At 44.1% G+C, this 22,905-nt stretch overlaps 1 protein-coding gene across 6 annotated transcripts in view; it reads left to right on the top strand.

Annotated features, from left to right (window-relative positions):
• lyst (lysosomal trafficking regulator) overlaps positions 1–22,905 on the top strand; it is a 432,206-nt gene that overhangs the window by 225,490 nt on the left and 183,811 nt on the right. For all 6 annotated transcript variants that reach the window (XM_070884660.1, XM_070884659.1, XM_070884658.1 and 3 more), the window contains 3 exons: positions 3,454–4,477; positions 6,024–6,185; positions 19,661–19,817. In XM_070884660.1, the coding sequence (XP_070740761.1) occupies positions 3,454–4,477; positions 6,024–6,185; positions 19,661–19,817 (1,343 nt within the window). The remainder of the gene's footprint in view (positions 1–3,453; positions 4,478–6,023; positions 6,186–19,660; positions 19,818–22,905) is intronic.

The following is a 22,905-nucleotide window of genomic DNA, read 5'->3' as shown; positions in this document are numbered from 1 at the left end:
TGAATATGTAGTTGCCAAGCATGCCGTTACATAGAATTAGCTAGGATATACAGCACAGAAACAGGCCATTTAGCCCAACTGGTCTGTGCTGATGTTTATACTTGACATGAGTCTCCTCCTATTCCATCTACCTCATCTCAGACTTTCAGCATATCTTTCTATGCCTTTTTCTGTCATGTAACTCTCTAGTTTTCTTTCGAAAGAATCTAAGCTATTTGCCATACCCACTTCCTAATTCTTTTTTCCACATTATAACTACTCTGAGTAAAGAAATGTCTCTTTATTTCCCTATTGGATTTATTACCTCTGAGAGCTAAGTTTAATTCTACCCCGTACTGCTGGAATTAAAGTCTCTTCTGTCTGTTGGCCAAATGACCAGTGTGAAATGAGCTTAACACATACCTACTGCAGTGAACTGGCAGTCTCTCAAAGGAAAACCACAGACTGGTTGATATGAGAAATGAAATGCTTACTTGTGCAGTAGGGAGTTGTCTCCTGGGTCTTGGACAGTACATGTTGTTAAGGTGGAGTTGAGATAGCTTTAAAGTTTAGATTTTCCTCACCTGTACTGCCTGATGGTAGCCATCAGATGCAGAAACTCAGAGGAAATCCTGCCCACTAGAACTACGCAGGGTTTGCACCTGATGAAGTTTCCCATGGCAGTGAAAGTACCATCTCAAATGCATAAGTGTTTCATTTGAATGTACATTTGAAAGGGAAGTGGTGCACTGCATACCATTTCCTGCACTTCTGACAGAAAGGATGCTGATGTAAAGAATTCCCATTTGAATAGATGTCCACGATTGCTGTGCAGTGGTAAGTATGATACTAGGGATGAAGATAGACTAGAAAAACTGGGATTGATCTCCTTGGAGCTGGAAGGGTTAAGGGGAGATTTACTAGAGATGTTCAACATTGAGGGGTTTTGATAGAGTAAATAAGGAGAAAATATTTCACCAGCAGGAGGGCCAGTAACCAGGGGACACAGATTTAAGGCAATTGGCAAAAGAACCAGAAGGGAGATGAGAATATCTTTACACAGCGAATAAACATTTGTAGGGCAATGGGGAAAGAGCAGGGAAGTGGGACTAATTGAATAGCTCTTTCAATGAGCTGACACAGGCACGATGGGCCGAATGACCTCCTTTTGTGTTGCATGATTCTATAATTCAATCCTGGAGGTCAAGGTACATACATAGTAAATTAAAAATAAATACAGTATAATAGCCATTGACCCTCTTGTTTATGACCCTGTTGGTATTTAGGTTTGTGACTCATGGCAACAATTGAAGTAAGTAATTTATATTTTCTCCCCACAGCTTCAGTGCTGGCATTGATGGATTTTTCAGTGGGAATTCCCTACCTAATATGTTTAGAAAAAGAAACTCTCCTACAAAGGGTTTCTAGCCAGGCCAGGCTGCACTAGAGATGCTCTGTGCCCAGCCGCTGGTACCCACGCACCCTCATCTGCAGGCAGAGGTGGAAATATCTTACAGGTGGTGGTTTCTCCTCCCAAAGTACGCTGAACCAGCACACCCCCTGATGGGCACCACTACGATATGTAAATATCTAACTAACCGTAATCTTGGGTGTTTCTTCAGAAGGCTAATTAGAGTCTGGTTCAGCAGTGCTGTGCCATCTGCAGCTAGATCTCCTTCAGGTACAATGTGGCATAGGACAGGTACATGCAGTAACAGTAGTACTCAGCTGTGGTCTAAAACTTGGCTGCAGCTGCATGCTACATTGCTGACCTATAGGAATGGTGCAGTGCAGTGGCACAGAAGGCAGCCTTCTTCATACCCATCTCATGCAGCACCAGCTCCACATCAGTAGCCATCGAACAGAGCTACTCCGTCACATGCTTGCAAATTTATGCCTGCATTTTGAGGGCTTTTTGTTTACTTCATTTTTGGCCATCTTTTCTGAATCCCGTGCCCTGCTAGTCTTTGCGGTTGTGATGCATTCTGAGGCTCACCAGAGGCTTTCAACATATTTATCCCCCTATTGTGCCACTTATTTAATTGTCCCGTTTCTTCAAATTTGACTTGCATGCTGTTTTCCTTTTCCACCTGTAGCCACTCTGGGAGTAATAAGATTGAGAGGAAAATATAGGCTTCAGTCTGTATAGATCCGGCATTCTGTTTAATCTGAGAGTATGATATACTGAAACTGGGTGCAAAAATTCATTGCTGATATTGATTACAGTGTGTAATAATTGACAATATTTAATTGTGGTATCAGCCACTTGAGGGTAGAGAATAACGTACATGATTCGTTTTAAAATCAGTTTTATCTACTATAATTTAAAACTATTGTGTCGAGAGATTACAAATGCCGGAAATCTGAGTTAATAACAGAAAATACTAGCAGGTCAGTCAGTATTTGGTCAGAGAAAAGGCAGGTAATGTTTCAAGTGTAGACCCGATTACATTTTTGGACTTTTACCTCATGATTGGCACCAAAGACCACTTCTGTAAGTAAGCACTCTCTCTCTAAACTGGATTGTGCATTTACATGCTACATATCTGGGTGATTGGAGTGAGCCCAGGAATCGAGCAGAAACTCTTGTCACTGTGCTTTGGCTTGTTGAATAGATTTTGTGCCCATTTTGGAAAGTGGTAGAATATACGCACTCAGCAGACCGTGGCTCAGGCTTCAAACTCCTGCACATATTTATTAACAATAAATAGGTAACTCAACAGTAATAAAGGCAAGCGCTCATTTTTCAATAAAATTCAGAACTTAGTCATTTTCTATATCCCAGGAGGAATAGTTAACAGTCACGTACTAAAACTGCATGTAAAACTGGACCAAAGCATAACTTTGTGGGAGTTTTTTTTAACTAATTTTCACAGAACCCTCTGTCTATCTCCCTTTGACTTCAAAAAGACAGCTGAATTAGGAAACACCTGTATGATGTATATCATCTAACTTCTTAGATGTTTGATCAGAGCAAAGAAAATCAAAATTGTATCTCAAATTCGGATGCAGCTGCCAATGAAACATGTAATTTAAGAGATGCATAGGATGGGAACAAATTATTTTGTTTCAGACATTTGATATGAATTGTGATATCCCCACATCTAAGAACAGCAGTAGTTTATTGAGGTCTGAACCACAGACACTTCACGCTGTTTATTTTACTGATGTGTATCAGCCAGATTGGGTCATTCCTTTCATTGAACCTTGTTTTAACTTTGGAGATACCTTGTTGAAATGACAGCACAAAAAAAATACTACAGATGAACACTGCATTTCGTCAGAGACTCTTCATTCTACTCAAAAACATTAACCTGCTTTTTCTTTTTTTAGATGCTGTTGGACCTCCAATGTATTTCCAGAATTTTTTGTTTTTATTTAAAATATTGCATAGCGATCTAAATTTGAGGTTGAATTGTTTTCCACTTAAAATATGTATTTTGCATAAAGAAAATGTGTGCTTGTTTTCCACAGGGTAGTCAGAGGTCTCTTTTTGAGCTGCAGTGGATTAAATCAGATGACTGAACTAATTTATCTAGACTCTGTTAGATCCTATGCACTGAAGGTTTTTGAAACCTTAATCCTGTACCTTGGAGATCAACAGGTAGATGCAGGAATGCAAGGTGAAGAGACTAATGTAGAGGACTCTGCTTTGGATCCTAGTGACACTCCAAGTAGCCAACATACTGCACTGCATAAAAGTGAGATGCAGCAAAGTTTAAGTAAGTTTTACGCTGTTCTGAAAGAATCCTACCCCAAGAGGAAGAAAGCTAAAAACACCGACATCCAGTTAAATGTAATAAACTTGTTTCTTTGTGTTGCATTCCTGTGCGTCAGTCAAGAGCCTGAATCTGATCGTGACTCTGCCAATGATTCTGAAGACACCTCAGGCTACGATAGCACAGCCAGTGAACCTCTGGGCAACATGCTTCCTCACTTATCACCAGACAGTGTTGTTTTGCCTTCGAAAGAGCAGATCAGACAAGCAGTAGATGTGTGGTCTGTGTGTCGTTGGATCTACTTGAAAAACACAGTGTTCCAGAAACAGTTCCATAAACTCGGTGGCCTGGAGGTCTGTCGTAGACTGATGACGATCATCATTCAGACGATCTCCAACACAAGGAAAGACAACATGAAAGAAAAAGTCAATACGTTTACACAGGATGAAAATCAAAAGGAATTGGAAATTGGTTCGCATTCAGCATCAAGTCTGGTGGCCAAAAAGGATTTATCAGATGTCAGCAGTAGTGAGGAGTCTATTATACCAGAGTCTGAAATTGTTCAAAAAGCAGCTGTATTTGGAGACCAATTGGATGAACAGAGTGTCGCTCTAGAAGGTGATGAGACGCCAAAAGATTGGGATATTGTGGAGCAGGAACAAAGTACAACAGAGGAGGAATGGGCGCTCCAGAGCATCAGGCTGTTGGAAGCTTTATTAGCCATCTGTCTGCACACTTCTGTTTCTTCTGGGAAAACAGATTTGGAGCCTTCTCCACAGGTATATTTTTTTATAATTTTTCTCAGATCCTGGCAACATGATAGGGTGTCAACATGCAACCCAATGTGGTGGGCAAGGGTCCTCAATCCCGATCTCCCACCTCGCTGTAGCGATTATGCCAATGGAATCATTCCTATGCCACAGTTACATTCCTTTCAGCAGCTTGTGGAATTTGGTCACCTGTTACCCGTTGCTGTGTAATAGAGAAAGTAATTTTATTCCCCTCACCCCTTCTGCTGGGCCCAGAAGCTAAGAGATTGAAAGTTCAAAAGGGTTGCTTTATATTGTATTCCCATGGCTCTATATATAATTGAGCTTAAGTGGAATCCAGTATTGAGTTGAGGAATCAATATCATTTGATTGCTAGCATTTGAAATTGTGTAACCAGAATATGCATGTAACAAAGAAATGAATTTAAATCCATCCAAAGCTGCTTATGTTTTAGGTTTGATTCCAGGAGATTGGTCCTGAGAGTCCACTCCTGGTGCTAACACTACTAAATCCTATTCCTTATCCTGGCAGCAGATTTGTTGACCCAGTTTTTTGTGAATTGTCTTAAACTTCTCTGCCTTCTCTACTTGCCTTCAAAAGCCTCTTGCTCAAAACCTATTTCTTAGCCATACTTTCTGTTATCTATCCTAACTCTTCTACTGCTCTGCTTCTTTTTCTTCTCGGTGAAGCATCTTGGGACATTTACTAAATTAAAACTTTACAAGAATGCAAGTTTTAGTCGTGATATCCCCAAATTTTATTGGAATGTCGAGAAATAGTTTTTGGGAAAGGACATATTTAAGGTAATAAAATTGATGGAACAACAGAAGTAGAATCATCGAATTGTACAGCAGAAAAGGAGGCCATTTGGCCCATCATACTTGTACCAACTCTGGTCCCATTCCTCTGCCCTTTCCTCGTAGCATTTTTTTTTTTAATTCAAAGTTTGATTCATTTCCCTCTTAAAAGTTAATATGGATTCTGCTTCCACTACTGTTTCTGGCAGGGCATTCTGCACAAAAAAAGCTCCAAACCTCTCCTTTTGTTCTCGGTGATGATCTAAATTTAATGTCCTCTGGTTATCAACTCACCAACACTATAAATAATCAGTTCCAAAGGATAAAAGCAGAGACTGAATGCCTTAACCAGTCATTGACCAACTGAGTGACCAATCACAACACACTCAGAGAAAATTCTTTTACTTGTTTATACTGCCCTCTTGGTTAGAGGATAACATTGTCCAGCTCATGGGTGTTGTTACTACATCTGCTCGTCAGAATCTCCAGGAGCAGCAACAGCAACTTGCATTGTTATATGTCACCTTTAGCATAGTAAACCGTCCCAAGATGCTTCGCAGGAGCATTATCAAACAAAATTTGACAGCAAGCCACATGAGATATTGGGGCAGGTGACCAAAAGCTTAGTCAAAGAGGAGCATCTTAAAGGAGGTGGAGAGGTTTAGGGAAGAAATTCCAGAATTTAGGATTTTGAATGCTGCAAGAAGTAAATAGAATGTTATTTATGAAATTTAAATTTTCCATTTCTTAAATTCCAGAACCTTTCTGTGGATGAAATACTGACTGAAATGCGAGATCTACTTGTTCGCTCTGGTATTGTTGATTCTGATCTGGCCAAGCCTCTCTTTGATTCCTTACAATGTGTATCTCTGGGAGGAAGTTCTGTGGATGACTATTCTGCTGAACAGGAGAGAAAAAAGGTGATACCCTAAATTACGGTTATGTAAAATATTTATTGCAGGTTTGCTTTCTTGAAATGAATTAACTTTTTGTTCTTTGTGCACACTTAAAATGTTATTTAAATGCTGTTTCACCTTAAACAAAAATCTCTGCAGCAGCAAAGTATTTATTTTCAGGAGCTCTTTTTGTAATTTGATTTTCTTCAGCTTGCTTGCTCTTTCAGCGAGAAAAGTGATGGACAGGGGATCTCTTCTGAGGCTTCTACCACTGCAGCTCTGAACTGGTAGTTAAGAGGTGTTGCAGAACGGGTATGGGTTGATTGCCTAACTTGTATTTGCCTTGGCAGACATTTTTCTGTTTGTTAACTTGTCCCCAACCAGCTGAGGTTAAATTGATTTTAATTTGAATGTAGCTTAGCTTATTTTTTTCTGTTAAACAATGTTATCTTTCAGAAATGGCAGATTTAGTAACAACAACTTGCATTTATATAGTATTATTAACAGAGAAAAACATCCCAAAATGCTTCACAGAGGTGTAAATGGGACCCTAGCTGAAGGAGATTTTAAGAGGGGTAACCAAAACCTTAGTCAACAGAGAGATTTTAAGGAAAGTCTTCGAGGAGGAGACAGAGGGGTTTAAGGATTGAATTCTAGAGCATGAGGCCTAGACAGCTAAAGGCATTGAGGCCAGGAATGATGGGTGAGTGGGACTTACGGCAGGATTGAATATGAGCAGCAGAGTTTTGGATGAGCTGAAGTTTATAAGGGGCTAGAGGAGGGAAACCAACCAGGAGAGCACTGGAGTAGTCAAACCTGGGGTTGACAAAGGGATTGATGAGGATTTCCACAGCTGATAGGTTGAGGTAAAGGTGGAGGCTGGGGATGTTACGGAGGTGGAAGTAGGTGGTCTTTGTGTTGCAGAGACAATTGGAGTTGTAACTCAGCTCGGAGTTGATTAGGACAGCAACGTTGCAAACCATCTAGTTCATGTTGAAACAGTGCCCGGAGAAAGGCAATGGAATCAGTGGCAAGGCTACAGAGTTTATGGTCGGGGCCAAAGATGGTGGCTTCAGTGTTTCCATTGTTTAGCTGGAAGAACAGAGAAGACGATTTGCAGGAGAATGGTGTGGTCAACTGTGTCAAAGGTTGCATAAAGGTTGAGGAGAATGAGAAGGGATCATGTATTGTGGTCATAGAGGATGTCATTTGTGACTTTGGTTAGGGCGGTCGGTGCTGTGGGAGCACAGAAATCTGATTGGAGAGGCTCAAAAATGGAATTGGAGGGGAGACAACAATACGTTCCAGGGCTTTGCAAAGGAAAAAGAGATTGGCGATGGGGCAATAGTTTGCAAAGACAGGTTGGATGTTTTGAAGAGGGGGCGGCGAGGCTGTTTTCAAAAAGAGACAGTAATGGTACCCGAGCAGAAGGAAGCATTTACAGTGTCAGCTAGCATGGGGGCCAGGAGAGGAAATTAGGTGGTCAACATTTTATGGGAATGCTGTCAACGAGCAAGGGGTGGGGCTCATGGACAAGCTAAGCTTGGTGAGGGCATGAGGCGAGATATTGGGCCCAAGTTTCCACAGGAAAAAAAACGGGCGCCCCTCCGAGCTGGGCGCCCGTTTTTCGCGCCTAAAACGGCACCTAAAAAAATCCTCGTTATTCTGCAGCTACTAACAGGTCCTCTGGCCCTCGGCGCAGCCAGCACGAGCTGTGGGGGGGGCGGAGCCAGGTCCTGGCGCTGAAAACAGTGCCGGGACCTCTGCACATACGCGCTACAGTTGGCACGCAAGTGCAGTAGCTCCAGGCACCGAACTGTGTGGGAGGGGCCCGAAGCACGCAGCCCCTAGCCCTGGCCCAATGGCCTCACTGGGGCTTCTCCCACGGCCAGCTCCTGCTCCCCGCCTGACCAGACCCAACACTCGTCCTCCCCCCCCCCCCCCCCCCGACCCGACACCCGCTCCGACCCGACCCCCGCTCTTCTTCCCCCCCCGCCCCGACCCGAGACCCGACTCCCCCTTCCCCCCACCCTGCACCGGCCCGAGACCCGAACCCCGCTCCCCCCCCGACTGACCCGACCCGCGCTCCTGTTCCCCGACCCGACGCCCCCCCTCTCTCTCCCTCCCCCTCTTCTCTCTCCCTCCTCCCCCTCTCTCTCTCCCTCCCTCCCCCTCTCTCCCTCCCCTCTCTCTCCTCCCTCTCTCCTCTCCCCTCACTCCTCTCTCTCTCTCTCCTCTCTCTCTCTCTCTCTCTCTCTCCCTCTCCCTCTCTCTCCTTCCTCCCCCTCTCTCTCCCCCTTCCTCCCCCTCTCTCTCCCCCTTCCTCCCCCTCTCTCTCCCCCTCCCTCCCCCTCTCTTCTCCCTCCCTCTCTCTCTCCCCCTTCCTCCCCCTCTCTCTCCCCCTTCCCTCCCCCTCTCTCTCCCCTCCCTCCCCCTCCTCTCTCTCCCTCCCTCTCTCTCTCTTTCTCTCTCTCTCTCTCTCTTTCTCTCTCTCTCTCTCTATACTCTCCCTCTCCCTACCTCCCCCTCCCTCCCCTCTCTCTCCCTCCCTCCCTCTCTCTCCCTCCCTCCCCTCTCTCTCCCCTCCCTCCCCTCTCTCTCCCCTCCCTCCCCTTCCCTTCCCTCCCCTCCCCTTCCCTCCCTCCCCTCCCCTTCCCTCCCTCCCTCCCCTCTCTCTCCCTTCCCTCCCTCCCTCCCCCCCCTCTCTCTCTCTCCCCCCTCTCTCTCTCTCTCCCTCTCTCCCTCCCTCCCCCTCCCTCCCTCCCTCTCTCTCTCTCTCTCTCTCTCTCTCTCTCTCTCTCTCTCTCTCTCTCTCTCTCTCTCTCTCTCTCTCCCCCTCCCGCTCAGCGGCACGAACGGCTGCAGAATTCTCCCTGGCTGAAGCACTTTCACACAGGTAGGAAGATGGTTTATTTAATTCTTTTCTTGGCTCATAAATGTTTATTCAGGTTGGATTTATTTGTAGAAGTATAAATAAGGATTTATTGTCAAATTTAATTAGTTCCCTTCCCCCCCCCTCCCCCCACCTCGTTCTGGACGCCTAATTTGTAACCTGCGCCTGATTTTTTAATGTGTAGAACAGGTTTTTTCAGTTCTACAAAAATCTTCACTGGCTCCATTCTACTTTAGTTTGGAGTACATTTTCACTGTGGAAACTTTCAAATCAGGCATCAGTGGCCGGACACGCCCCCTTTTGAAGAAAAAATTCTGTTCTAAACTAGAACTGTTCTACCTGACTCGAACTGCAGAAAAAAAAAATGTGGAGAATTGCGATTTCTAAATAGTCCGTTCTCCACCAGTTGCTCCTAAAATCAGGCGCGAATCATGTGGAAACTTGGGCCCAGAGAAACTAGCGAGAAATGTAGGTTCAGAACTGGGACAAGGGGAACCTGGGGCGAGGTTGTTTGAGGCCTGAGAGTAGGTTGTTTAATCTGCCGACTCTTTTGCAGTGTTGTGTGAGCTGAGAAAATATATTAGGGGGAAATACAATTTAAAAATAAAACTGTGGGGAGCTGGAAACTCACTTGTGAATAGGAGACTGAACAAAACATCTATTCATTGTGCATGAGCCCTCCCAGCTATTGCTTGAGAGTAACTGTAGTTGTGCTTGGCGAGCCTACAACTTGTCAGTGTTTTCAGATTTTGTCTGCCAGAATGTCCTTCAATAAAGTTATGCTTCCACTGTTGTCATGCGGTTGCTGCCAGGCAGTACCTGTCGTGCTGTCCATGTCATGTAAAGTCCCAGATATTGCGCTCTTGTGCCAGTTAGTTTTTCTCCATCCTTTTGCACCTTTCACTAAACCACTTGTCATCAATGACAACAACTACAACTTGCATTAATATAGTGCCTTTAATGTAGTAAAACATCCCAAGGTGCTTCACGAGAGCGTTATCAGAATTTTTTTACAAAGTTTAAAACTACAGATTTCTGGCGCACTCACCAGAGGTGCGGCATTTTTGTAGAACTTCAAGAGCGCCAAAAATCTTCAGGCCGAGTTTGGCTGCTCCTCAGCCTCTCCTCCATGGTGACCTTGCGTGGCAAATGGTTTTGGGGGCGGAGCCAAGTCCTGGCACTGAAAACAGTGACGGAACCTCTGCACACGCGCGCTAGAGTGTGCGCGCATGTGCAGTAGCTCCTAGCCTCCAGAATCTGAGTATTTGATATGCAGGCTGTGTGGGAGGGGCCGCCGCTCGCTGTCCCTATCCCAGGCCGAGTGGCCTGCTGCACAGGCCAGCCACTGCCTTCCCGCGCTGAGGGCTACAAGAGAGAGGTTGGTGGGGGGGGGGGGGGGGGGGAAGAGTTTTGATCGGGGTGGGCTCCCGCACTGGGGCGGGCCCGCTGTGGATCTCTTTCCTCTTTCTCCCCCCCACCCCCCCGGGTTAAGATGCCGCGTTCACCCCCCCCCCCCCCCCCTAGCCTGCCACGTCGAGCCTTCACCCCTCCCCCCATTAAGATGCGCGTTTAAACCCCCACCCCCCAGCCTGCTGCATTGAGCCTTCTCTCCCCCCCACTGTTCAGATACTGTGTTCTCTCGCACCTATCCCAGGCTGAAGGGACTCCCGCTCGGCCAGCCGCTGCCGAGTTTAGTTGAAGGTAGGATTTACTTCAGTTCTTTATTTTTTTTATTGAATGCTTATTACTTTTTGTGCTTTGTTTGGTGCTTTAAATGTAGTTACTTGCGCCGATTCCTTAACCCTCGGTAACGTTTTTCTGTGTGGACAGAAATGGCAACATACGCTGGCCTAAGTTAGTTGGAGCAACTATTTGCTTGCCAAAACAGGCGTAAGTGGCTGTGAACGCTCCCTTTTGAGAGAAAAAAAAACTAAACTTTTAAAAAAAAACCTAACTAACTCACTTACACTGACGCAAATGAAATGGCCAGAATTGCAACTAAAAAGATACTCCAGAAAAATCAAGTTGCTCCAAAAAAAGAGCAACTCCTGGGGAAATTTGGGCCCTAAGTCCCCAATCTTTAACAGGATTATGTAGTATTAAACAGGAATTCTATTACACAGTCCAGCCAGTCCATTTTTTGTTTATCATTTCCATTTTTCCCAAAAGTACCATATGTCAAACCTTAAAGTGTCACACTAGGCTGTCCTTTTCTGAACAAGCATACAGAAGAAAGAAAAGTTGGTGCTGCTTGTTCAAATGGTAACACCAGACTCTGTTCTCCCATACAGAGAGCAAATAAAGTAGGGGAAAAACAAACCAGACCATTAGCATACAATGGTTTGAGGTAAATAACGACATTTTACACTCTGCTCCGTGCCCCAGATTGGTTGTGGTCATATTATATGCTCTTCAGCACTGACCCATGCAATTTATGGCTTGAACCAAAAACAAACTAAATTCATAAGAACATGAGAAATAGGAGCAGGTGTAGGCCATTTGGCCCCTCGATCCTATTCTGCCATTCAATAAGATCATGGCTGATATGATCATGGACTCGGCTCCACTTCCCTGCCCGTTCCCCATAACCCTTTACTCTCTTATCTCTTAAAAATCTGTCTGTCGCCACTTTAAATATATTTAAGCCTCCACAGCTCTCTGGAGCAGAGAATTTCATAGATTTACGCTCTGAGAGAAGAAATTCCTCCTCACCTCAGTTTTAAATGGGCGGTTTCCCCTATGTGTGGAAATATCCTCTCTGCATACACCTTGTCGTACCCCCTCATTGAGTGCAAGTTTCGGCCTCAGTTGCTCCTGATTTTTTGGAGCAACTGGTGTAGAACGGAGTATCTTAGAAATTCTAATTCTCGGCATTTAGTTTGCTCCAGTTCTAGTCAGTTAGAACAGTTTCACTTTGGAACAGATTTTTTTTTTCAAAAGGGGGCATGTCCGGCCACTTACGCCTGTTTTCAAAGTTTCGGCAGTGAAAACTTACTCCAAACTAACTTAGAATGGAGTAAGTGAAGATTTTTGTACGCTCGAAAAAACCTTGTCTACACTTCAGAAAATCAGGCGTAGGTTACAAATTAGGCGTAGGGAACGAGGTGGGGGGGGGAGGGGGAGGGAAGTCATTAAATTCTACAATCAATCCTTAGTTATACTTATACAAATATTAAACAAATAAATCCAACCTGAATAAAAATTTATAAGCAAAGAAAAGATTTAAATAAACCATGTTCCTACCTGTGTGAAACAGCACTCTGCTTCAGGCAGGCCTTTCATGTTGGAGACAGGCAGGGGTGTGGCGTCAGTGTCTCGACGGCAGCCCCAACAGCGGCAGCAAGCAGCCTTCGAGCTGAGCTGCTGTGCTGCAGGCAGGCCTTCATTCTGATGGTGGCTGGCCGGCAGCCGAAGGATCAACACCGGACGCACACAGCTTTTCAAGGGGGCTGAGGCCATTCGGCCATGGGATAGGAGCGGCGTCCGTGGCTGGCCGGCAGCCGAAGGATCCACACCAGACGCACACAGCTTTTCAAGGGGGTTGAGGCCATTCGGCCATGCTTAAGGGGCGGCGTCAGTGGCTCGATGGCAGCCGAGTCCTTTTAAAAATGGCCGAGTACCAATGTTTGTTTGACACTGCGTGTGCGCGCACGCTCCAACGCCCACGCGCAGAGTTGCCGGCACTACGTTGGCTCATTTAAATTGGATCCGCCCCCCACTACTTACAGAATCGGCACGAGTGTTTGGCTCCGCCCCCCGCTGTGAAGAGCGCGCCGCGCCAAGCTGAGATCGAGCTCCGAGGAGCCGGAGAATATCGAAGTTTTTTTCTAGCGCACTTTTAGGCGCAAATAACAGGCATCCAGCTCGGAGGTGCGCCGTTTTCGGCCCGGGCCGAAACATGGGGCCATTATCTTATAAGTTTCAATAAGATCACCTCATTCTTCTGAACTCCAATGTATATAGGCTCAACCTATCCTCATTAAATCAACCCCCTCATCTCCAGAATCAACCTAGTGAACCTTCTCTGAACAGCCTCCAATACAAGTATATCCTTCCGTAAATACGGAGATCAAAACTGTACGCTGTATTCCAGGTGTGGCCTCACCAATACCCTGTACAGTTGTAGCAGGACTTATCTGCTTTTATATTCTATCCCCCTTGCAATAAAGGCCAACATTCCATTTGCCTTCCTGATTACTTGCTGTACCTGCATACTCACTTTTTGTGTTTCATTCACAAGGACCCCCAGGTCTCTCTCTCTACTGCAGCACTTTGCAATTTTTCTCCATTTAAATTATAATTTGCCCCACAGTTGCACCAAGATCTGGAAGAGATTGCTACCGCTCACAATTGTTGTATAAAATGCCTAACAGACACACCTGGCCCTGACTTGTCAAATTTGCCTCGGGCTTACAAAACATGCCCTTAAGGAACAGTTGCACTGTTATTTTCCCAGTCTATATTAGGATAATTGAAGTTCCCCATTATTGGCTCCTGTATCTCCATCTCACTATTTGGTGGCCTATAGTATACATCCAGCAGCATAATAGCTCCTGCATTGTTCCTTAATTTTAATCTAATAGATTCTGTATTTGAACCATCAAGTTCATCACTTTCCAGTGCTGTAACAGTAGCTTTCATCAATACCTCCACCTCCCCTCCTTTTTGTCCTTCCCTGTCTCTCCTGAATATCTTGTAGCCAGGACTATTAAGTTCCCAGCCTTTCCCTTTGCGTTAGGTTTCCATTATTGCCACTATATCATAATCCCATGTGACTACTTTTGCCTGCTAATCTCTCCTACAATTTATTATAACACTCTCCCAGTCTTCTGTGCCTTGTTTCTCCTCTCTAATGTTTCATCCTGTTTCCTCTCCCCCTTTTAGCACAACCTCCCCATGAGAACATTGGTCCCAGCCCTATTGAGGTACAACCTGTCCACCTAGAACATAGATCTCCTGCCCCAGAACAGTCCCCAATGTCCCAGGAATCTGAAGCCCTCCCTGCTGTACCATGTCTCCAGCCACATGATAACCTGTCTTATCTTACTATTCATATTCCTATAATCACTAGCACTTGGCACTAGAAGTAATCCAGAGATTACCACCTTTGAGATCCTGCTCTTTAACTTCTTCCCTAGCTATTGAAACCCTGTCTTTAGGACCTCAATCCTTTTCTTTCCTATTTTGTTAATTCCAACTGAGTGGGAGTAGGAGATCATGTGTGGGAGGCTCAATCCACAATGTCCTGATATTTTATGTACCTCCTCAGCACAGATTGTATCAGTCTAGGCTATATTTCTATAGTGTGTTGATGATTCACATCATTTTGAAACGAGGGCGACCCTGCTTGAATATAATCCTCTTTACAGAGCAATCTCCTAATTATCACTCATTGTAAGGAAAGTGAAAAAATAAATCGGTTTACATTATAGAATCATTGGTTACAGCATGGAAGAAGGCCATTCGGCCCATCGAGCACATGCCGACTCTCAGCTAGTCCCACTCCCCTGCTCTTTCCCCATAGCTCTGCAAATTTTTATCCTACAGATACTTATCCAACTCCCTTGTTTCAATGTTAATTCCCTTGTTATCAGTGTTAGCTTTGGCTCAGTGGGTAGCACACTTGCCTCTGAATCAGAAGGTTATGGGTTCAAATCCCACTCCAGGAACTTGAACACAAAAATCTAGGCTGGCACTCCAATGCAATGCTGAGGGAGTGCTGCACTGTGGGAGGTGCTGTATTTTGGATGAGATGGCTCTCTCAGCTGGGCGTAAAAGATTCCTTGGCACTATTTTGAAGAAGAGCAGGGGAGTTATCCCCGGTGTCCTGGCCACTATTTATTCCTCAATCAACATTACAAAATCAGATTATCTGGTCATTATCACATTGCTGTTTGTGGGAGTTTGCTGTGTACAAGTTAGCTGCCACGTTTCCCACATTACAACAATGACTGCACTCCAAAAGTACTTCATTGGCTGTAAAGCACTTTGAGACATCCGGTGGTCGTGACAGGCGCTATAATAATGCAAGCCTTTTTTTTTAAAAGATAAAATTGAGTCTGCCACCACCACCCTTTCAGGTAGTGCATTCTAGATCTTAACCACTCGCTGTGTGTAAACGTTTTTTCCATCACCTTAAATCTGTGTCCTCTGGTTCGCGACCTTCTGCCAATGGGAACAGTTTCTCTCTGTCCAGACCCCTCATGATTTTGAATACCTCTATCAAATCTTCTCTACTCCAAGGAGAACAACGCCAGCTTCTCCAGTATATCAACATAAGTGAAGTCCCTCATTCCTGGAATCATTCTCATAAATCTTCTCCAAGGCCTTCACATCCTTTCTAAAGTGTGATGCCCAGAATTGGACACAATACTCCAGTTGGGGCCGAACCAGTGTTTTATACAGGTTCGTCATAATTTCCACACTTTTGTACTCTATACCTCTATTCATGAAGCCCAGGATCCCATAATCTTTTTTAACTGCTTTCTCAACCTGCCCTGCCACCTTCAACGATTTATACACACATGCCCCCAGGTCTCTCTGTTTGTGCACCCACTTTAGGATTGTACCATTTAGTTTATATGTTCTCTCCTCATTCTTTGTACCAAAATGCATCACTTCACACTTTTCTGCGTTACATTTCATTAGCCAGTGTCCACCCATTCCACCAACCTGACTATGTCTTCCTAAAGTCTATCACTCTTCCCCCTCACTGTTCACTGTACTTCCAAGCTTTGTGTCATCTGCAACTTTTGAAATTGTGCCCTGTACACCCACGTCCAAGTCATTAATATATATCAAGAAAAGCAGTGGTCCTAGAACTTCCCCTGGGAACATCACTGTATACCTTCCTCCAATTCAAAAAACAACCGTTCACTACTACTATTCTGTTTCCTGTCACTTACCAATTTCATATCCAGGTTGCCACAGTCCCTTTTATTCCATGGCCTTCAATTTTGCCGGAAAGCTTATTATGTGGCACCTTGTTGAACGCCTTTGGGAAATCCATGTACACTTTGTCAGGGGTGCAATTAAAATAGGAAATTATGAAAGCAAAGAGAGCATGAAAACATTTTGGCAAGGAAAACCCAAAGATGTTTTAAAAATGCATTAAGAGCACGAGGATAACTAAAGAAAGAGTAGGACCTATTAGAGGCCATAAAGGTAATCAGTGTGTGGCGGTAGAAGACGTGGGTATGGTTCTTAATGAATACATTGCATCTGCTTTCACAAAAGAGGACGGCGATGCAGACATTGCTGTTAGATGAAATATTAGATGAAATAAACATAGTGAGAGAGGAAGTATTAAGGGGTTTCGCATATTTCAAAATGGATAAGTCTCCAGACCCAGATGAAATGTATCCCAGGCTGTTGAGCAGAGGCTCAGACCATCATTTGTCAATCCTCTCTGGCTACAGGTGAGGTGCCGGAGGACTGCTAACATAGCACCTTTGTTTTAAAAGGGAGAACGGGATAGACTGAGTAATTTCAGGCCAGTCAGCCTAACCTCGGTGGTGGGAAAATTGTTGGAAAAAATTCTGAGGGACAGGATAAATCTTAATTTAGAAAGACACGGATTAATCAAGGACAATTAGCACAGATTTAAGGGAAGGTCATGCCTGACTAACTTGATTGAATTTTTCAAGGAGGTAACAAGTAGGGTCGATGAGCATAGTGCATTTGATGTTGTATATATGGATCTTAGCAAGGCTTTTGATAAGGTCCCACATGGCAGACTGACCATGAAAGTAAAAGCCCATGGGATCCAAGGCAAAGTGGCAAGTTGGATCCAAAATTGGCTCAGAGGCAGGAAGCAGAGGGTAATGGCTGATGGGTGTTTTAGTGACTGGGAGGCTGTTTCCAGTGGGGGGTTCCGCAGAGCTCAGTACTAGGTCCCATGCTTTTTGTGGTATATATCAATGATTTAGACTTGAATGTAGGGGGTTTGATTAAGAAGTTTGCAGATGATACTAAAATCGGCTACATGGTAGATAATGAAGAAGAAAGCTGCGGACTGCAGGAACATTTCAATGAACTGGTCAGGTGAGTAGAACAATGCAAATGGAATTCAATCCAGATAAGTGTGAGGTAATGCATTTGGGGAGGGCTAACAAGGCAAGGGAATACACATTAAATGGTAGGACACTGAGAAATGTAGAGGAGTGCAGATCCCTGAAGGCCAGGTAGATAAGGTGGTTAAGAAGGCATACGGAATACTTACCTTTATTAGCCGAGGCATAGAATACAAGAGAAGGGAGGCTATGCTTGAACTGTATAAAATCTTCTTCTTAGGTGGTCCACACCAAAAAGGGATGTTCACAAGTGTTTCAATGAAGGACCTAATATTCCAGATCCCGAAATGCATATTGAAGGGTGGAAGATGTCTGTGTGTGGATTTTTTTTAACATCTGGTGGCCGTTGTACACCAGCCACCACATGGGTTTGACAGAGCTAGGTCTTGGTCCCATGACAAGGATTAACCAAGATGACTGGATACCAGCTCTGCTGCACGGACCTAATGCGGCACACATCGCACTGTGGCTGACCCATGCTGCCCCTCGGCCCACACCTCTCTTGGGCCCCGAACTCATGCCTCTCCTGGATCACACACTCTGCAAACTCTTGCTCTGAGTGTTTTAGTGTAAAACACCAGTTAGGCCACAGCTAGAGTACTGTGTGCAGATCTGGTCACCACATTAACGGAAAGATGTGATTGCACTAGAGAGGGTACAAAGGAGATTTACGAGGATGTTGCCTAGACTGGAAATTTTAGCTATGAGGAAAGACTGGATTTGTTTTTTTTTGGAACAGAGGAGGCTGAGGGGAGACCTTATTGAGGTGTATAACATTATTATGGACCTAGATAGAGTGGATAGGATGGACCTATTTCCCTTAGCAGAGGGGTCAAGAACCAGGGGGCATAGATTTCAAGTAATTGGTAGGAGGTTTAGAGGGGATTTGAGGGAAGATTTCTTTACCCAGAGAGTGGTGGGGTTCTGGAACTCACTGCCTGAAAGGGTGGTAGAGGCAGAAACCCTCACCACATTTAAAAAGTGCTTGGATGTGCACTTGAAGTATCGTGACCTAGTGCTGGAAAGTGGCATTAGGCTGGACAGCTCTGTCGGCCAGCGTGGACACGATGGGCCGAAATGGCCTCCTTCCGTGCTGTAAATTTCTATGAATCTATGATTCAAACGCATTACCTTCATCAATCCTCTCTGTTACCTCATCAAAAAACTCGTTCAGGATAATTAAACATGATTTGCCTTTAACAAATCCGTGCTGGCTTTCCTTAATTAATCCACCTCTATCCAAGTGACTCTTAATTTTGTCCCTGATTACTGTTTCTGAAAGCTTCCCCACTGCAGAGGTTAAACTGACTTGTCTGTAGTTGCTGGGTTTATCTTTACACCCTTTTTTGAACAATGGTGTAACATTTGCAATTCTCCAGTCACCAAAGCCACCAATTCAGTTTTATACTGAATTTGCTCTAAATTTAACTGAGCCTTAACACACATTGCCAAGTAATAATGCACACCTCAATTCAAAATTATATAGTCCTGATTCATAAACTACCCACTTCGATTTCCACTGTTTGCGCTAATTATATATAGCACCATGATGTGCAGTTTGTTGCTCTACAAACCTTGTATTATTTGGGGTACAAGATCAGAAGGATCAAGTGCAGCTTGGATCAATAGATGTAAATTGAGTTTTGTCTGCTGTGTTAGCTGTTACTTGTGTTCCTTAGCAATTAAATACAGTCTGAGCATTGTTTAGCTTGTGAATAAATTTCAGTGTCACATGCCTACTGGATTGTATCCTTCTGCAGTTGTACTTCAGATTTGATTTTCCAAGTCTATTTTTATATTGGCCCTTTTAGTTTGTCAGCCTTGGCTCAGTTGCAGCACTTACGCTTCTGAGTCAGAAGGTCATGGCTTCAAGTCCCTCTCCAGAGCCTTACGCAGATATTATAGGCTGGCACTTTAGTGTAGTACTGAGGGAGCGCTGCACTGTCGAATGTGTCATCTTTCTGATAAGATGTTAAAACCGAAGTCCTGTCTACTCTCTCAGGTGGATGTAAAAGATCCCATGGCACTTTCCAAAGAAGAACAAGGGAGTTCTCCTAGTGTCCTGGCCAATATTTATCCATTAACTAACATCACAAACAGATTATCTGGTCATTTATCTCATTGCTGTTTGTGAGAACGTGCAGTGCTCAAATTGGCTGTAGCGATTCCCTACATTACAACAGTGATGTCCTTATTCCCCTTGTGTTTCCCTCCCTTTGCCTCAGAATATGTTTCTAAGGATTCTCTGACTTCCTGATTTATTACTGGTTCTTTATTCTCCATTTACACTTCACCCGATCTCCAATTTGTGTTATTTCATCCTGCTAATGCAGTGAGAATAGGTGAATACTGTTTGGAAACTGGAATATCATAACCTTCCCAATTTTTTTAAATCCTCACTATAGGTAAACCAGTGAAAGATTGATTTGATTTTCTAATTGAAATGGCATATTCTAATTTTAAAATGGGATGGTTATCTAGAGGGTAACATATGAGGACTTACCATTCTTTTAAAACTTCCAATTATTCTACAGCAACAGAAAATTAATGGTGATACAGCCCTGCGGACAGGTGATCTTTCAGAGGAGACAGAAGAACCACAGTATTGTAACATCAGGCTTTTTGCAGAAGAGGAAGGGTACGAAGCTGATAGTGAAAGTAACCCAGAAGATAGTGCAGCCACTGAGGAAGGTAAATATGTTGCCAGGTTCTATGTATTTCACCCCCCCCCTCTCCTCCCTCCCCCGGTCATCTCTGCTCAAGTATGAAGAGTAACAATGTAAATAAGTAATTGATGTGTTCAACAACTATGAACTGTAAAATCATCCAAGCCCATACACAAACTGCTTAAATAGACAACTATTTAAGAAGCTGCAAAGCTCTAGTTAGCTGGTTAAGTGTCAGCTATGGCTCAGTGGGTAGCACACTCGCCACTGAATCAGAAGGTTGTGGGTTCAAGTCCCACTCCAGGGACTTGAGCGCATAAATCTAGGCTGACACTCTAGTGCAGTGCTGAGAGAGTGCTGTACTGTCGGAGGTGCCGTCTTTTGATTGAGACGTTAAACCGAGGCGCCATCTGCTCTCTCAACTCGGCGTAAAGATCCCATGACACTATTTCGAAGAAGAGCAGGGGAGTTATCTCCGGTGACCTGGCCAATATTTATCCCTCAATCAACATCACAAAAACAGATTATCTGGTCATTATCACATTGCTGTTTGTGGGAGCTTGCTTTGCACAAATTGGCTGCCGCGCTTCCTACATTACAACAGGAACTACACGCCCCAAACAAAGTACTTCATTGGCTGTAAAGCGCTTTGAGACATCCGGTGGTCATGAAAGGCGCTATATAAATGCCTGAGCACCTCGAGTCTCATCGCTGAGAGCATGCAGAAATCAAGCGCAGGCAGCGGAAAGAGCGTGAGGCAAACCAGTCCCACCCACCCTTTCCTTCAACGACTATCTGTCGCACCTGTGACAGAGACTATGGTTCTCGAATTGGACTGTTCAGCCACCTGAGGACTCATTTTTAGAGTGGGAGCAAGTCTTCCTCGATTCCGAGGGACTGCCTATGATGATGATATATAAATGCAAGTCTTTCTATCTTTTCTTTGGTTTTGACAATTGTTATAATGGAAATCTTCTGCAATGTGATTAAAATCTTACCATTATTAATCAAATTTAAAGATAGACTTGGATTTATATAGCACCTTTCAAAACTACTGTACATCTCAAAGCGCTTTACAACCAATGAAGTACTTTTGGAGTGTAGTCACTGTTGTAATGTGGGAAACGTGCGCACAAGCAAACTCCCACAAACAGCAATGTGATAATGACCAGATAATGTGTTTTTTTGTTATTTTGATTGAAGATAACTATTGGCCAGGACATCGGGGATAACTCCCCTCCTCCTCTTCAAAATAGTGCCATGGGATCTTTTACATCCACTTGAGAGACGAGGCCTCGGTTTAACGTCTCATCTGCACCTCCGACAGTGCAGCACTCCCCAGCACCGCACTGGAGTGTCAGCCTAGATTTTTTTTTTTTTGTGCTCAAGTCTCTGGAGTGGAACTTGAACCCACAACCTTCTGACTCAGAGGCGAGTGTGCTACTCACTGAGCCACAGCTGATACTCATAGAATACAAAAGCAAGGAATTTTATGATGAAAAAAGGTGATTTCTAAATATATTATTGTTAGACTTTTAATGCATATTTTTCATAACATTGTTGAATTCTGGAGATTATATAGGCTCATTTTCTTATTATTTAGATGAACTGATTAGTTTGGTTGTATAGACAATAATGGATACTTGGGAGTGATTACAAAGACCTATTGAAGGGTCAGATGCACTGTTCCCTCTGATCCCCCGAGCTCGGCACACATGATTTGAAATGCCCCACACACAGCTGGACAGTCGCTGGAGCTGGGGGAGGGACCCAATACACAATGGCCCCGGATATCCACACACTCTTTTGTGAGTTTTGCGACCTCAGAACTGATCGTAATTGCAGCTCTTGAAGTGTGTTTTCCGATAGTTGATGGATTGCTGTGTATTGCCGGGTTTTCTCCCTGAAGTGTTGGCCTTTCAGCTGGACAGCGGGAGAATACCCCGCGCTGAGATTCTTCGCCTTTGTAGCCTTCAGCGCCGGCCCGCGGGATACCAGAGCTGCGCATGTGGAGTATCCGGTTGAGCCACACTTTCGTCGGCTCTGTGCGGAGTCAGGGGATCTATTGATGGCCAATGGGGAGGGGGAAGTGAGAGAGAGGGAATCTGAAGGGAGAGAGAGAGAGACTGGGAGACTGGGCAGAGAGAGAGAGAGACTGGAGAGATGGAGATGGAGAAGAAGAAGAGGAGGAGAGAGAAAGAGGGAAATGGAGATGGGGAGAGAGAGAAAGACAGAGACAGAGAGAGAGTGAGGGACAGATAAGAGGGGTGAGAGTCCAGAGCTCCCAGAGACTGAGCAGTGGCTGCACTTTGGAACAACACAGATGGAGGTGCAGCACATGTACAATGGTTGCTGGAAGGCAAAGCGGGTTTTCGGCCCCCAGTGAAACAAAAATGAGAATTTTTTTTTAAATCTAAAAATTGTTTAAAGCTGGAAAAAATACGGGAAAGTGATGTTGAATGTCCATGTAATGTCCAAGTTTGCCAGATGTTGTCTCTTTTTTGAAAGAATCGATCGGGGTTATTTAAATCATGTTACGAGAAAGGGGAAAAATGACTGCCCTTGGTTGTACCTCAATCTGTGAGAGACTGAGAGAGTGGCAACAGAAAAAGAGGAAACAACTTCTCCAAAACTGATCCCAACTCATCACCAAGACTGGGGATAGATAACATCACCACCTTCTTAGGAATTTTAACCACTTTCCTATTTAAGCTCTGTTTGGAACTAGAGTTTATTATTTTTTGTTGTACGTTTAGTGACAACATTGAAATGGGAAAGAGAAACTTGGAGCAACTTCTGTCAAAGCTGCAACGAGACTTGAAAAATTTTAAAGGTTTTTAATTAACTTTTCACAAAAAATGTGTTAAAAACACCTTTTTTCCCCTAAGTTTCAAGTATGATTTTGGAAGAAACAGAAACAAAAATGAATTTTCTCCTCATCTAAACAAGTTTGAACCAGGTCATGAAGTCCAAATGCTTTTAAAGAGGTTCTGAAATGCTTAAAACATTTTAAAATTTTAATTTCTCAATATTTAATTTTGAATGATTGTCTGAAGTGAGTAGCTTTACATAAACATGCTGTTGAGAAGGGAGAGGGCAGGGGAGGATTTGTA

This window comes from Pristiophorus japonicus, chromosome 7, assembly GCF_044704955.1.
Source record: "Pristiophorus japonicus isolate sPriJap1 chromosome 7, sPriJap1.hap1, whole genome shotgun sequence".
In the NCBI taxonomy this organism is placed as follows: Eukaryota; Metazoa; Chordata; class Chondrichthyes; family Pristiophoridae; genus Pristiophorus; species Pristiophorus japonicus.
Note: the sequence above shows the minus strand (reverse complement) of the source record. Positions and strands in the feature narration are given on the sequence as shown.